This window comes from Microtus oregoni, unplaced genomic scaffold (genome assembly GCF_018167655.1).
Source record: "Microtus oregoni isolate MIOR12 unplaced genomic scaffold, Mior012 000029F_ref0000214, whole genome shotgun sequence".
Lineage (NCBI taxonomy): Eukaryota > Metazoa > Chordata > Mammalia > Rodentia > Cricetidae > Microtus > Microtus oregoni.
In genome coordinates, this window is record NW_024543088.1 from 2,984,806 (window position 1) to 2,997,774 (window position 12,969).

The 12,969-nt window shown below is 45.6% G+C and overlaps 2 protein-coding genes across 2 annotated transcripts in view; both read right to left on the reverse strand.

Moving 5' to 3' along the window:
* Positions 1-12,969, reverse strand: part of LOC121464708 (ras-associating and dilute domain-containing protein-like) — a 72,038-nt gene that overhangs the window by 48,719 nt on the left and 10,350 nt on the right. The gene's annotated exons all lie outside the window — the stretch shown is intronic.
* Positions 917-2,845, reverse strand: LOC121464709 (poly(A) polymerase beta). Its single transcript, XM_041677737.1, has one exon. It carries the CDS (start codon positions 2,843-2,845, stop codon positions 917-919), a length of 1,929 nt encoding a protein of 642 aa, XP_041533671.1.

Sequence of the window (12,969 nt, forward strand, 5' to 3'; positions counted from 1 at the left end):
ATGATTAAGGACAAAAGAATGTGGAACTGAGGAAATACCTCATCCCTGATTACACATTCTCCCAAAAATTCTAGATAAAACTCATATACCATTTCTTGATCATGTCTCACAGAAACCAAATACTTAGTAATTATGGTTTTGTTGTCAAATAAATGCCCAAGGAGTTGACATTCCATTTTAAAGGTGCAGCCACCTCCTGAGAACTGAGATATATTACTACAAAAAACAGCATGCAATTTTAAGATTAATAAAGAAACCTTTTCAGGGAGGAAAAAAACATGAAAATTCATCAAAATGGAAAGCCAAAAATTAGTTCTACTCCTAATGGAAAAATTACCATAAAGTGCATCACTAAAATGAGGGGTTCTGATAGTTTATGTTGGACCAAACATAAATCCAATACTAACGTCAGTCATGGATAGAAATGAATACAGCTGGAAGGGATTTTTCTCTTTTTGAATAGCAGTCCTTTGAAATTAGAACTGCTAGTGACATGTTGACAATCTGAGGCATGTGTAAAAGTACTTCTGATTTTGAATGCTAATCTGGAATTCGATTCAAGATGAGGCCAGGAAAGAAAGTTACCAACCGAGTATGAATCTATTTTGAGTCAAATCTAGACTGGTTCCCTCATTTTCCTTTAACATCTGAAAGCAACAAGATGAATTTGCAAGAATTTGTGTAAGGGCCTTTGAGGCAGTTTCTATCCATTTGATCTGTTTTATTGAACTCTCAATAAAAGGAATAGGATCTCTAGGAAAAACAGGGATATTGGGCTTATCTGTTCCCAGGTGGTTCCTGAGAGGCCAACAGAGAAGCTTCTGTCTGAATAGTGTCTGAGCTGCACTTGTCTATCTGGTTTCTTCCCTTCTGTTGGGTTTCTTGTTCCTTTCTTCTTATCGGATGAGAATGTCTTCTAGATTCCCAGTATAGGATTGGGTATGTTCGTTGCTGTATTTCCTGAAGGTCTAGACGGATGGTTTACCAGATGTGTTGAAGAAACCACTCTGGTCATTGTAGGTTTAGGTGGTGGAGAAATGGTAGGCGGTGAGGGAATTGGAGGAATGCTTTCGCCCAGGGCAATTCCCGAGCTTTCAATGGGACTCACATGCTGCAAGGAAACTTCAGGAAACTGTATATTGGTCACTGATGCTGTCATAACAGCCAGAACAGGACTGTGCCTGCCCTGAGGGTTTCCAGTCAGTGGGCCTGTCTTTATAGTGCCAGTAGGTGAAGGTGCAGATATGCCGTTTTCACTGTCCACAGACAAGAGAAGGCTGCTGTCACTCCCAGCTGTCAATCTTACACTTTCTGTTAAATGTGTTTCCTTTTTCTGAAGAACATGATTTGGAAGTAGCTGATGAAGTTCCTTTCTTCTTAAATGCATTGCAGCAATTTTCATATCCATCTCAAACATCTTGCTATTTATTGCTTGTCTGTAAACTGTATCTGTGAAAGACTGAATATCATAGGTGAGATCAATACTGAGAATTTCAGAATTTTCTGGCTTCTTCAACACTAACCCAATCACCCACATGGTACGAAATTCTTCCTTGTCAACATTTTCTTTTGGTGCTGGGAATGACTGGGGATTCACATGTGCCAGAGTAATGAATTCATTCTTTTCCAGACTCCCTACCAGGATTCGGATCTTTGATTCCACCAAGCCCACCCACTCTAAATGTTGTTTTTCTGTTGGTGCACTTGCCAGAAGTACAATATAATGCTTGTATTTTTGAAAAAAGCTTGGAGCTTCAAAAAGTTTGGACCATTCTGCTTTATTCAGCAAAATTTCATGTGTGATGGCGAGCCCTTGCTTAAACTCCTCAATCATGACCATCCGAGTTGAAACAGACACATTGTATGTGGAGTTCTGTTGTGGGTATGCTGGTGTAATTATAGGCATGAGATGGTACCTGTCACTGGGATTCACTCTTGGGTCCCACACAGGCAAGTTAAGATTTCGTTCTTCTGGTTCTTTTAACAACACTGGATTTGGCCATTCCCACTCAGAAAACACCAAGAAAAATTTACGTACTAGAGTGGATGCTATTGCATTTGGATAAAGCTGGCAAGTTCTTGCTACTAGCATAGCCCAGGAAACACCTCCAAGAAAACCCAATATATTGGAATAGATATTGTGGCATTTGGCCCATAATTTGATGGCTCTCAGTGTTAACCTGAAGCTGTCAATGTTTGGTACTAGATGTAAAATTTCATCAGTTACCCGGCAACCATTAAGGCTTCTTATGCACCTAATATCTAAATTTTTAAGCAGACTATCATCTCGTAGGTCCAAATCTTCCGGAATAGTCTGCAATGCTAATCTTGCGAACAAAATATCAATCTCTATTCCATCAAAACACAGTTTGATAACCGGCACAAAGGCCTCTTCAACAGCTCTTAAGTCTTTTACTTCTTCCTGTAGTTTCAATTTGTCATAGAAGGAGGTAAAAAAGTCATTTCGATCCACATGTCTTGGTGCAACGCACAATGCATCGATATCGGCACCTTTCGTGTGTACTCCTAGTCGGTAAGAACCAAACGTAAAAATTTTCCCCCCAACATTCTCAATTACAGCTTGTGGAAGATTCCTGCTTTCACTGATTTCTCGGATCCATTCCTTCACCAGATTATTTAATTTCTGCAAAATTAAAATCCTGCGCTGCAGTTCCTCTTCCTCTTCAAACACCCCGAAGGGCTGGAGGGTCTCGATCAGCTTCTGGGTGAGTTCGAGGTCTGTGTCCTTGGGGGCGGCCAGGCTGATGGGGGACGATATGCCGTACTGCTTTGGGGCGGGAGCTGGCTGTTGTGCTCCTTGGGTGGTCACCGTAAATGGCATCATCTCTAGCTCCCGCGCCGCCAGGGCACCTGCCCCGCCACCGCGACCTCGATGGCCTCTGCTCGGCTCATGATCCGAAGGCGCGAGGGGCGGGCTCCTGCCGGCCGGCCCTGTCGGCCCCCGCTCCGCTCCGAGCCCGCCGCCTCAAGCGCTTCCCCTGGTACCCCTCCGGGCCAACATGGCGCCGGGCTCCTCAGCGGTCGCGTTCCAGAACCGACGGCGCACGCACGCGCACCGGCCGCTGCCGCTGCTGCTCTCTCGAGATTGGAGGGAATTCTCGCGCTGGGGGCTTCGGGAAGAGCCACGCACGCCTAGTCCCGCCCGGTAGTGAGAAACCATGTTTTAGAAAAAAAAAAATGCATGATCCTGTATCCTCATGCAGGTTCCAAAGGATGCTCCAGCTAGACCCACAGTAGTGGCGCTCCCACCAGGCCCTGGTGTCACTGTTGCGCCGATTTCTTGGCGCCTGCTGAAAATTCCTATCAAGCCCAACTATGGCCCTTTCGTCTTCTGTCACACCCAAATCTCTGGCCTCACTGTCCGGCAGTTCCGAAACTGCTGTGTGTGCAAGGTAAACCTGCTGATCCTATAAGGGCACGCTGGAATTCCTGCATCAGAGTATAAGTCCTTTTCATTTCATGGCTTCTAGAAGATTCCCACGCCTATGCTTGGAATATGTTCTTCCCGACATTCTCTTGGTCCTTATCATTTAGATAACACGATAAACCTCCCCATTCTCCTGGAACTCCGGATCTGTGCTTGTTCCTGGGTGATGCCAGCTCTGCCACTTGTCCATTCTTACTTCAGGTGTGTGCAGTCTGCAGTTTAAGCACCACTGAAGTGCCCTTCATTTATTCTTGAGGTACTGGGGATGAAACCTGGGGCCTTGCACTCTACCGCTAAGCTGGAGCCCCAGCTGAAGTATTATTTTACAAATACTTACTTTTTGTTACTAGAAGCATTACTGATCCAGTTTCACTTGTTACTGACCCCCCCCCCCCAAATAAAACAACTTAGAGGTAAAGGGGTTCATTTGGTTTACAGTTCCAGGTTACAGTCAGTTACAGGGAAGGAGAGAAAACCTTTCAACGCTAGCCACACTCCATTCACAGTCAAGAACAATGAGAATGAGTATGCCCATGCTTGCTGCTGTCATCCATCTTTCTCCTATTATACAGTTCAAGGCCCCTTGCTTAGGGATGGTCATACCCACAATGGGCTGGGTCTTCCTGAGTCAATGAATGGTCAAGACAGCCCCCTACAAGCACACCCACAAGGCAACCCAGTCAAGAAAGTTCCTCATTCAGAATTTCTTCCCAAGGAGGAGGAGGGCGGCTGCTGTGCTGCTCTCCCAGGGTCTGAGGCTGGTTTCCAGCTCAAAACCACAATGATTCAGGACCTCTGCCCTCTGCGCACCTGCACACACATGCATTCACATAATTGAAACTGATAAAACTACACTTTTCAGAAAGGGACTTTCTCTCTAGTTGATTCTAGGTTATGCCAAGCTGACAGTTAAAGCTAACCAGCCCAATTATCTTGTTTTTTTTTTTTTTAAAAAACTGATCTCTGTTTTTGGAGGTGATACTGTGTTTTTAGGTTTTCTTTCTACTGCTTCTTCAGCTATGGTGAGGAAGCATTAGTATCCGACAGCAATGCTCCTGAGAATCCTCAGCAGCTATGTCACAGGCAGCTAACACGGGTGCCCGGACTCAAACTCTGACCCTCTGGAAGAATACCATGTGCTGTTAACCACGAGCCATTGCTCCAGCCCCAAGCTTAAGTTTTTTAATTGTCCAAACTGACAAATGTCTCCCAAGGAAATTAAGAGTTTCATAATCATTTAAGATGTTGTGCTTCATCTAGGGGAAAAGCCAGTCAGTAAAGTGTTTCTGTGCAAGCATGTGGGCACGAGCTCAATCCATGGAACCTATAGAAAAGGTGGGCACATTGCAAGGCAGATCCCTGCACTGGAAGACTAGCAGAGCCTGCTTGGTAAGCTGTAGACCAATGAGGTGAACAGTCCCTGAGGAACAACAGCTGAGGTTGTGCCCTAGCTTACACACACTCACTCACTCACATATATGTGCATATATATATATTTTGGTTTTTTCGAGACAGGGTTTCTCTGTGGTTTTGGAGCCTGTCCTGGAACTAGCTCTTGTAGACCAGGCTGGCCTCGAACTCACAGAGATCCGCCTACCTCTGCCTCCCGAGTGCTGGGATTAAAGGCCTGCACCACCACCGCCCGGCTATATGTGCATATTTAATAACACACACATGGACACACAAAAGTTCCCAAGACTGATCCTCTTTTCTTTACCCTCAGAAATGTCTTTTATTTGCAGTGGGGTACTAACCTATAATTTCTAATGTTCATTCATCATTTCTTGCTTCTTTGGGGTGGGGGTTGAGACAAGGTTTCTCTGTGTAGCCCTGGTTGTCCTAGAAATTGCTCTGTAGGCCAGGCTGGGCTCACAGAAATCCGCCTGCCTCTGCCTCCTGAGTGCTGGGATTAAAGGTGTATACCACCACTGCCCAGTCACTTCTAGCTCCTTCATGTATTTTCCAGAATTAATCTAATCTTTGGTTACTTTCATGCTGCCCAATTCAACGAACCCTGATGGAGGAAGGTCATTGGCTAATAAAGGAACTGCCTTGGCCCATTTTATTGGTTGAAAGATAGGTGGGAGGAGTAGGCAGAACAGGACGCTGGGAGGAAGAGGAAGTGAGGTCAGAGTCTCGACTGCTCTGCTCTCGGGAGCAGACGCCTCAGCAGAGACGCCATGCCCTGCTCCCTGGCAGACACACGCGATGAAGGTCCGACCCAGGATGGACATAGGCTAGAATCTTCCCGGTAAGCGCACCTTGGGGTGCTACACACAGATGATTAGAAATGGGCTAAATTAATATGTGAGAATTAGCCTAGAAGAGAATGGGCCAAGCAGTGTTTGAAATGAATACAGTTTGTATGTTGTTATTTCGGGCATAAGCTAGCCGAGCAGGCGGCTGGGGTGTTGGGGACGCAGCCCTGCGCCGCTCTTATTACTACAGAACCCTATGATCTTCACTGTGTCTGACCCACAGAAACCTCATGTTTGATCATCCATGCCAATACACCACCATACCGGTTCCTACTGCCATACATCTCTGAACATTTTCTTTCTACCTTTCTCAGTTTACCTTGCTGGCTTCTCCTCCATTACCTGACCTCTGGATAGTGGAGGTCCTCCAGGACCTGCATAAGCCCTCATCCCTCCTCACTGTATAAACACCCACTACCCGCATGTTCTATCAATTTCGACAGCTTTAATACCACCAGCCAGTCATGGCGGCTTATTCATGTAATCTGGGCATTAGAGAGGCTGAAACAGGATCATGGGATTGAGACCAGCCTGGACTACACAGTAAATTTCAGGTCTGCCTACCTATAAACAAATATACCTCTTACAAATGATCTTTTTATAATCAGATTCTCTCTCCTAAGCATCAGGGCCACACCATATAACTCCAGCTTTGCTGCCACCTTTTGGATCTCTCAAACTTTGCCTTTTAAAGAGAACACTTGGGGCAGCAAAATGGCTCAGGGGTTAAAAGCATTTGCTGCACTAGGCCCAGGACCTAAGTGAGATCCCCAAACCCAGAGTGCATTGAGAACTGATTCCTAATGTTGTCCTCTGACCTCCACATGTGTGTCATAAATGAATAGGAATGGTTACTCTTCCCCCATAAGCGTTTCTGTCTGTAGTCTGTTTCGAAAATGGCACCTCCATCTACCCTGAATCCAGGGTTTCATTCTTGGCACCTCCTTCTTTCTCATTTTTAGCCTCCAATTCCCTTACCAATACTCATGATTCTACTTGCAGGAAATACTTGGGCTCCATCCACTTCTCTCTACCTTGGAACTGGAGTCTAAGCCACCACTGGCTCTTGTGAAACTTCTCCAGTCAACTCATTACTGACCTTCTCAAATTATCCTGGCCCCAGGAGCCAGCATGGTCTTATACCTGCCTTGGTGGCCTCCTACTTTATCAAAAGCCCAAAGTAACTCTCTGGGACTGCCAGTTTCCAGACACCACCTGCCCAGCCTTGCTACCTGTTTCCTCTTGTCCCTGGGTCTTTGAACAACACTGTTCCTTTGCCCAGAATCCTCTTCTTGCCTCACCAACTGCCTACTGCTCTTCACCTGGTGAGTGTGTTAACATCTTTGACAAAAGCTGGCTTAAAGTTTGCCTCCTCGGAGAGAATTTTTTAAACCCATAACTAAATCATACAGGCTTTCTAACGTTTTTCTGTCCTGGGGGTTGAGCCAAGGTCCATACACATTCTAGGCAGATGTCTTACCACTGAGCTGCACCCCTAGCCTGCAAACAATTTGTAGTTATAGTTCCTGATAGATGTGTGTGTGTGTGTGTGTGTGTGTGTGTTGGTTGTGTACCCTTGTGTACATGTGTGGTGTGCCTGTGTGGGAATGGAGGCATTGCCTAATTCTTTTGAGTCATAGTCTTTCTCCAAACCTGAAACTCAGAGTTTTCTGCTGGGCTGGCAGTCAGCATTCCCCAGCAACCCTCTGGAGTATCTCTATCCCCTTCAACACTGGATTTACAGACATGCACAAGATCAAGTTCAGCTTGTTATTCTGGGATCAAAACTAAGATCCTCATGGCTGTGTAGCAAGCTCTCTTAACTTGAGTAACCTCTCCAGCTCCCTGAGAGCTTTTAGCTTCAGCATTACTGCTGCAGATTCTCAGCTACCTAAGAACCAGATCCGTTTGCTTGTCAACTGCTCTATATGCATCGCTACCTCAAGTGCCTAACACACGGGAGCTATCAGTATTTGCTAGTAAATGAACAAGAGAGAAACAGCCTTCTCATCCAAGTCACCTGCAGATCAATATCCAGAATAACCATCCTGTCAGTGCTGCATGAGCCTTGACTTTGCTTTAGGAAGTTAACAGTTCCTTTTTAGATTATATGTGGCAGGCTGCAAACTATCTCCAACTTCACAACCTCTTTGTGTTCTACTACAGTGGCTAGGGAGCCAAAGTATTTGATGGTCTAGTTTCTTCTGTTGCTAGAGGCAGACCTGGGGTACCATGCATACCTAACATGATTTGAGCACATCACAAAAAAAAAATCATTGAACCAACAGTCCATGAAAACTAATGGATGTTAACATGATACTGAAGGAGTAACATAACTAAAAGGATATTACTATTGGGAATGCTTCAAACAGTTAATGGGAAGTGTGGGGTCTCTGCTTCTATTACCAAATTCACAGCATTGTTCTTAGGATACTTAGGACAGCTTCAAGACAGCTGGGAAGATGGCTCAGGACATTAAGGAAAGTTGGACCTCGGAACTCATGCACAAAATCTAGGCAAGCACAGCAACCTTCTGTGATCCCAGAACTCAGGAGATTGAGACAAGGGATCTCAGGAACAAGTTCGCTAACAAGACTAGCTGGAATTGGTGAGCAGTGACCATAGTGGAAGGCCTTGCCTCACCAAAAGAGAGAATCAAGAAGAGACCCAGCCAGAGTCATACATCCACATGCATACACACCCATGAGCATGGATGCACCCATATATAAACATATATACACACCACATGTACACACACAAAAATAAACAAACACTTAAAAGGCTGAATTTTTGTGCAGTAGAAAAAGATTTTTAAAAATAGTCACTGGAGCAGAGAGATGGCTTTGTGACTAAGAGCTCTGGCTGCTCTTCCAGAGGACCAGGTTAATTTCCAGCACCCATACAGCAGCTGACAAGAGTCTGTAATTCCAGTCACAGGACATCTGATGCCCTCTTCTGGACTCTGAGGGCACCTGGCACGCATGTAAAACAGATAAAATAATTTTTTTCACGCAAGCAAACACATAAAATAAATTTTTTTTCTTCTTCTTTTTTTTTTTTTTTTCGAGACAGGGTTTCTCTGTGGTTTTGGAGCCTGTCCTGGAACTAGCTCTTGGAGACCAGGCTGGTCTCGAACTCACAGAGATCCGCCTGCCTCTGACTCCCGAGTGCTGGGATTAAAGGCATGCGCCACCACTGCCCGGCTTAAAATAAATTTTTTTACAAGATGTTTTTAGCCAGCTCATGACTAGCTTGGGCTGGTAGAGTTCCCATCCAGCGTGTACGAGACAGCGAGTTCACAAAACGCGTCTTTTTGTTACACTGGCCACACAACCGCTGACTACTGGTCTTTTAAAAACATCCCTCCCAAAATTCTACATACTGTCACTGAAACAGTCAGGGGGTTCTGGAAAATCTATGTTAAGAGTTGCTTTGTTCACTGGGTGGTGGTGCATGCCTTTAATTCCAGCACTGGGGAGGCAGAGGCAGGTGAATCTCTGAGTTCGAGGCAGCCAGAACTACACAGTAAGTTCCAGGACAGCCAGAGCTTCACAGAGAAACCCTGTCTTGAAGAACAAGAACAAAACCAAAAACAATGGAGTCACTTGTGTCAAACCTTAACAATAATAAAGTTGTGATGTTAGGAGAGAGGACATCACACACACACATGCACGCACGCATACGCGTGTGTTATAACAAAACCATCCAGGAGACTCTGTCAGAACAACAGCCTTCAAAAAGGCTGTTCTTACCTCATCCATTAAAAACATCTCAAGGACATCTGCTTGACAACTACATCTTCCCTTGGATGGCCACCAGCCTGTTGCAGTGGAGGGTGATCATTTCAGATAACTTCGTGCAACTTTAGAAAGCATGCTTTCTCATTAAAAGCTCCCTTCTTTGTCACCTTGAACACAAATGTGACTCACTGTGACACATACAGACCCACTGCAATGTCCATCCCCAATACTCTATCTTTGGAAATGGCTCAGTAGGTAAATAAAGGTTCTTGCTGCCAAGCCTGAGTTTGATCCCCAGAATTACATGGTGGAAGTGGAGTACCAACTCCTACAAGTTGTCCTTTGATTTACAAATTTGTGTCATAGTGTGCACTCCCAAATATATAAATGCAATTTAAAAATTTTAAAGCAAAGAAAATTGTCCTTATGCCTATTATTTGTTTAACATCTGTAATTCCCTCCAGCTCCCGAACATCCTCCACAACTGGTCTCAAATTTCATGTCTTTTAAACATGTTACATCAGTGCCGCCTTTCACTCCTGTACAAAGACTACACATCTCCGGCAGTGGCTCATGAGTGTGATGAGATGTCCCTCCCCTGCCCCCTGTGCCTTTGTAAGTTGATGCCTTTGGTAATTTCAGACTGCTGAAGAAAAGCTCTGATTGTTTTGGTTTTCATCAAACCACATGAAACAAATTTTTCCTGCAATGAGCCTACCACCAAGCATCCACTGCAAAAAAGTAAGACTTGGTAGAGAGGCAGCAATTCCCAGATGAAAAGATAAACAGCAACTGAGTTACTTCCCACCTTCTCCCAAAGTCAGAAATTATTCAAAAATCAGATTCAAGCTGTGAGTTGTGCTCCTCTCATCTGCACACTAGGAAGGTGCAGGCAGTAAGATCAGGAGTTCAAGATCACCCTCTGCAACACAGGGAATTTAAAGACAGCTGGATTACATGAGACCCTGTCTCAAAAAAATATCTAATTAAGAACAGAAGAAGGGTGCTGGAGAGATGACTCAGGGGTTAAGAGCACTGGCTGCTCTTCCAGAGGCCCAGGTTCAATTCTCAGCATCTATATGGCGACTCACTACTGTCTGTAACTCCAGTTCCAGAATATCCAACACCCTCACACAGACATACTTGCAGGCAAAATACCATTAAAAAAATAAAAATTAAAACATTTAAAAAAAACAGAAGAAAAATATTCCAAGAGTAAATTACCACAGGAAGTAATTCTTGAGGACAGAATACACAGGACACAACTGGCATACAGAAGAAGCAGTGGCTTCATTGTGGCATGTTCCTGGAAGTCCCCAAGCTCCTGCCTGTCCTTAGGTGACAAAATTCATGACAGAATACAGACTCCAAGCCAAGCATTTGTGACAACCTTGACCACCTCCAAGAGGCGACCGTCTTGTGTCTTGGCCACACTGAACTGAGTAGACTATGTCTTAACTCTCCATTCTCCACCAGAAAATGCCCAACCTAGAATCTTTGGTACACATGAAAGCTGAGCTCCACAGGGCCTCTCTCCTCCAATGTGTGTGTGCATGCGTACATGAGTGTGTGTTCAAGTATCTGTGCAAGTATGTGGACGTCAAGAGTTTGACATCTGCTGTTTTCAGTTGCACTCTAGTTTATTTTTGGGGGCAGAGTTTCTTACTGAACCTGAACTAACTGCTTCACCTAGACTGGCTCGCTAGTGTCCTCCTGTCTCCATCTTCCAGCACTGGAATTACAGCACATGCCACTATGTGCAACTTTTTACATAGCTGCTGGGGATCTAGCTGTATCCTGGTGTTTGCAAGCAAGCGCTTTACCGGCTGAGCCATCTCCCCAAACTCCTACACATTTCACTGACGCCAATAAACGCCAGGTACCACAGCAGACATTAATGGACAGCTCTTTGGTCACTAGTCCAGTGTCTGCTATCACGGTGTCTCTGGCCTCAAATCTCAATGTTCCCTCTGTGCCTGCCTTTTTATGGAGAAGACAGCCAAAGCAAAATAAAGGCATCCTGCCCCGAGAAGGAAACACATCTAAGGCTGAGCAGGAAGAGGTCCAGGACAAACAGTAGTTCCACACCATCCCCATCCTCAAGACACTGAGTTTCCAAGGCCTCCAACAACCAAATCAGCCTGTGTCACAAACAGCAGGCCTGATGGCTGAAGGTAGCCTCCAAGATACCTGCTTGGCCTCCAGGGTAAGAGGCTTGGGTGTGGACAAAAGTTGCTTATCTGAGCTGACTCCACGCATTACTGTCTCATCTGGGCTCCCAACAGAGGGCAGGTCTGCCTACCATTGGATGTGTGGCAATATCTGGAGACATTACTATTACAATGCAGGGTGACAGCCTGGGGACCAGGGAAGCTGCTCCACACACAAATGTACCCAAGATACCTGCCACAGCAAGGCCTTCCCCCACTCAAAGATGTCCAGGAAGTTGAGGGTGGGAAAATCAGAGCTAACCACACTCTCCATAAGGATTGAAGGACAGAAGGGGAAACAGCGCAAAGCTGATGACACAGAGCTGCTGTCCCAGCTACTCGGGAGGCTGAGGTAGGGAATCACAAGTTTGAGGCCAGCACAGACTACATAGTGAGAGCAAGGCCAGGGAAAAGTAATGAGACCTGGTCTCAAAATAAAATATAAAAGGAAATAGAGGGCTGGAGAGAAGGCTCCACGGTTAAGAGAATTTGCTGTACTTCCAGAGGGCCCAAGTTCAGTTTCTAGAACCCGTATCAGGCAGCTCACAACCACCTGTAACCCCAGCTCCAGGGAATCCAACCCTCTCTTCTGGCCTCTGTGTGTACATGCATTCATACACACATACATATTTTTAAAAAATCTTTTTTAAAAAAAAGATTAAGGAGCAGCGTGTAGCTGGTGGTAGAGCCCCTGCCTAGAATCCCCCAGTGAGGGGCTGGGGTGTGGCTCAGTGGTAGAGCACCTGCCTAGAATCCCCCAGTGAGGGGCTGGGGTGTGGCTCAGTGGTAGAGACCAGCCTAGCATGTGCAAGCCCCTAGTTCCATCTCCAATACTACACTTACTTACACACACACACACACACACACACACACACACACACAGCCCCAAACAGTCCTGTCCCTCTGACCTCACACTTGATCTTCCCATGACCATAAGCAAGCCTTATCCCTCACGCTTCCTAAGGTGCTGACAAAAACCACATGGCCCTGCCGTCACCCTCCCCACAGTGCATGTAAGTGATTGTCATCTTTATCTCACCGACAGGACACAGAGCCCTCTCCTCATGGCACAGGACCTAAATTCCAGCCCCTGGGAAACTACCAAGAGCTGCCCTCCAGCCCAGTGCTCCACCTCCACCTCCCTCTCAAACAGACAGCCGTATTTTGATAAGCTGGAAAATCAGGAAGTCACAGCACAAAAAAAAGCAATGTTTATGGAAAACAGAACCCAAACACAACAAAGGGCATTCCACTGGTGCACTGCAAGCACCCCAATGATTCACAAGAAGCAGGTGAACTGCCAGCTGGAGCCT

Excerpts from the sequence above, each read along its gene's own strand:
- LOC121464709 (XM_041677737.1), bottom strand. The coding sequence starts at position 2,845 with ATGATGCCATTTACGGTGACCACCCAAGGAGCACAACAGCCAGCTCCC.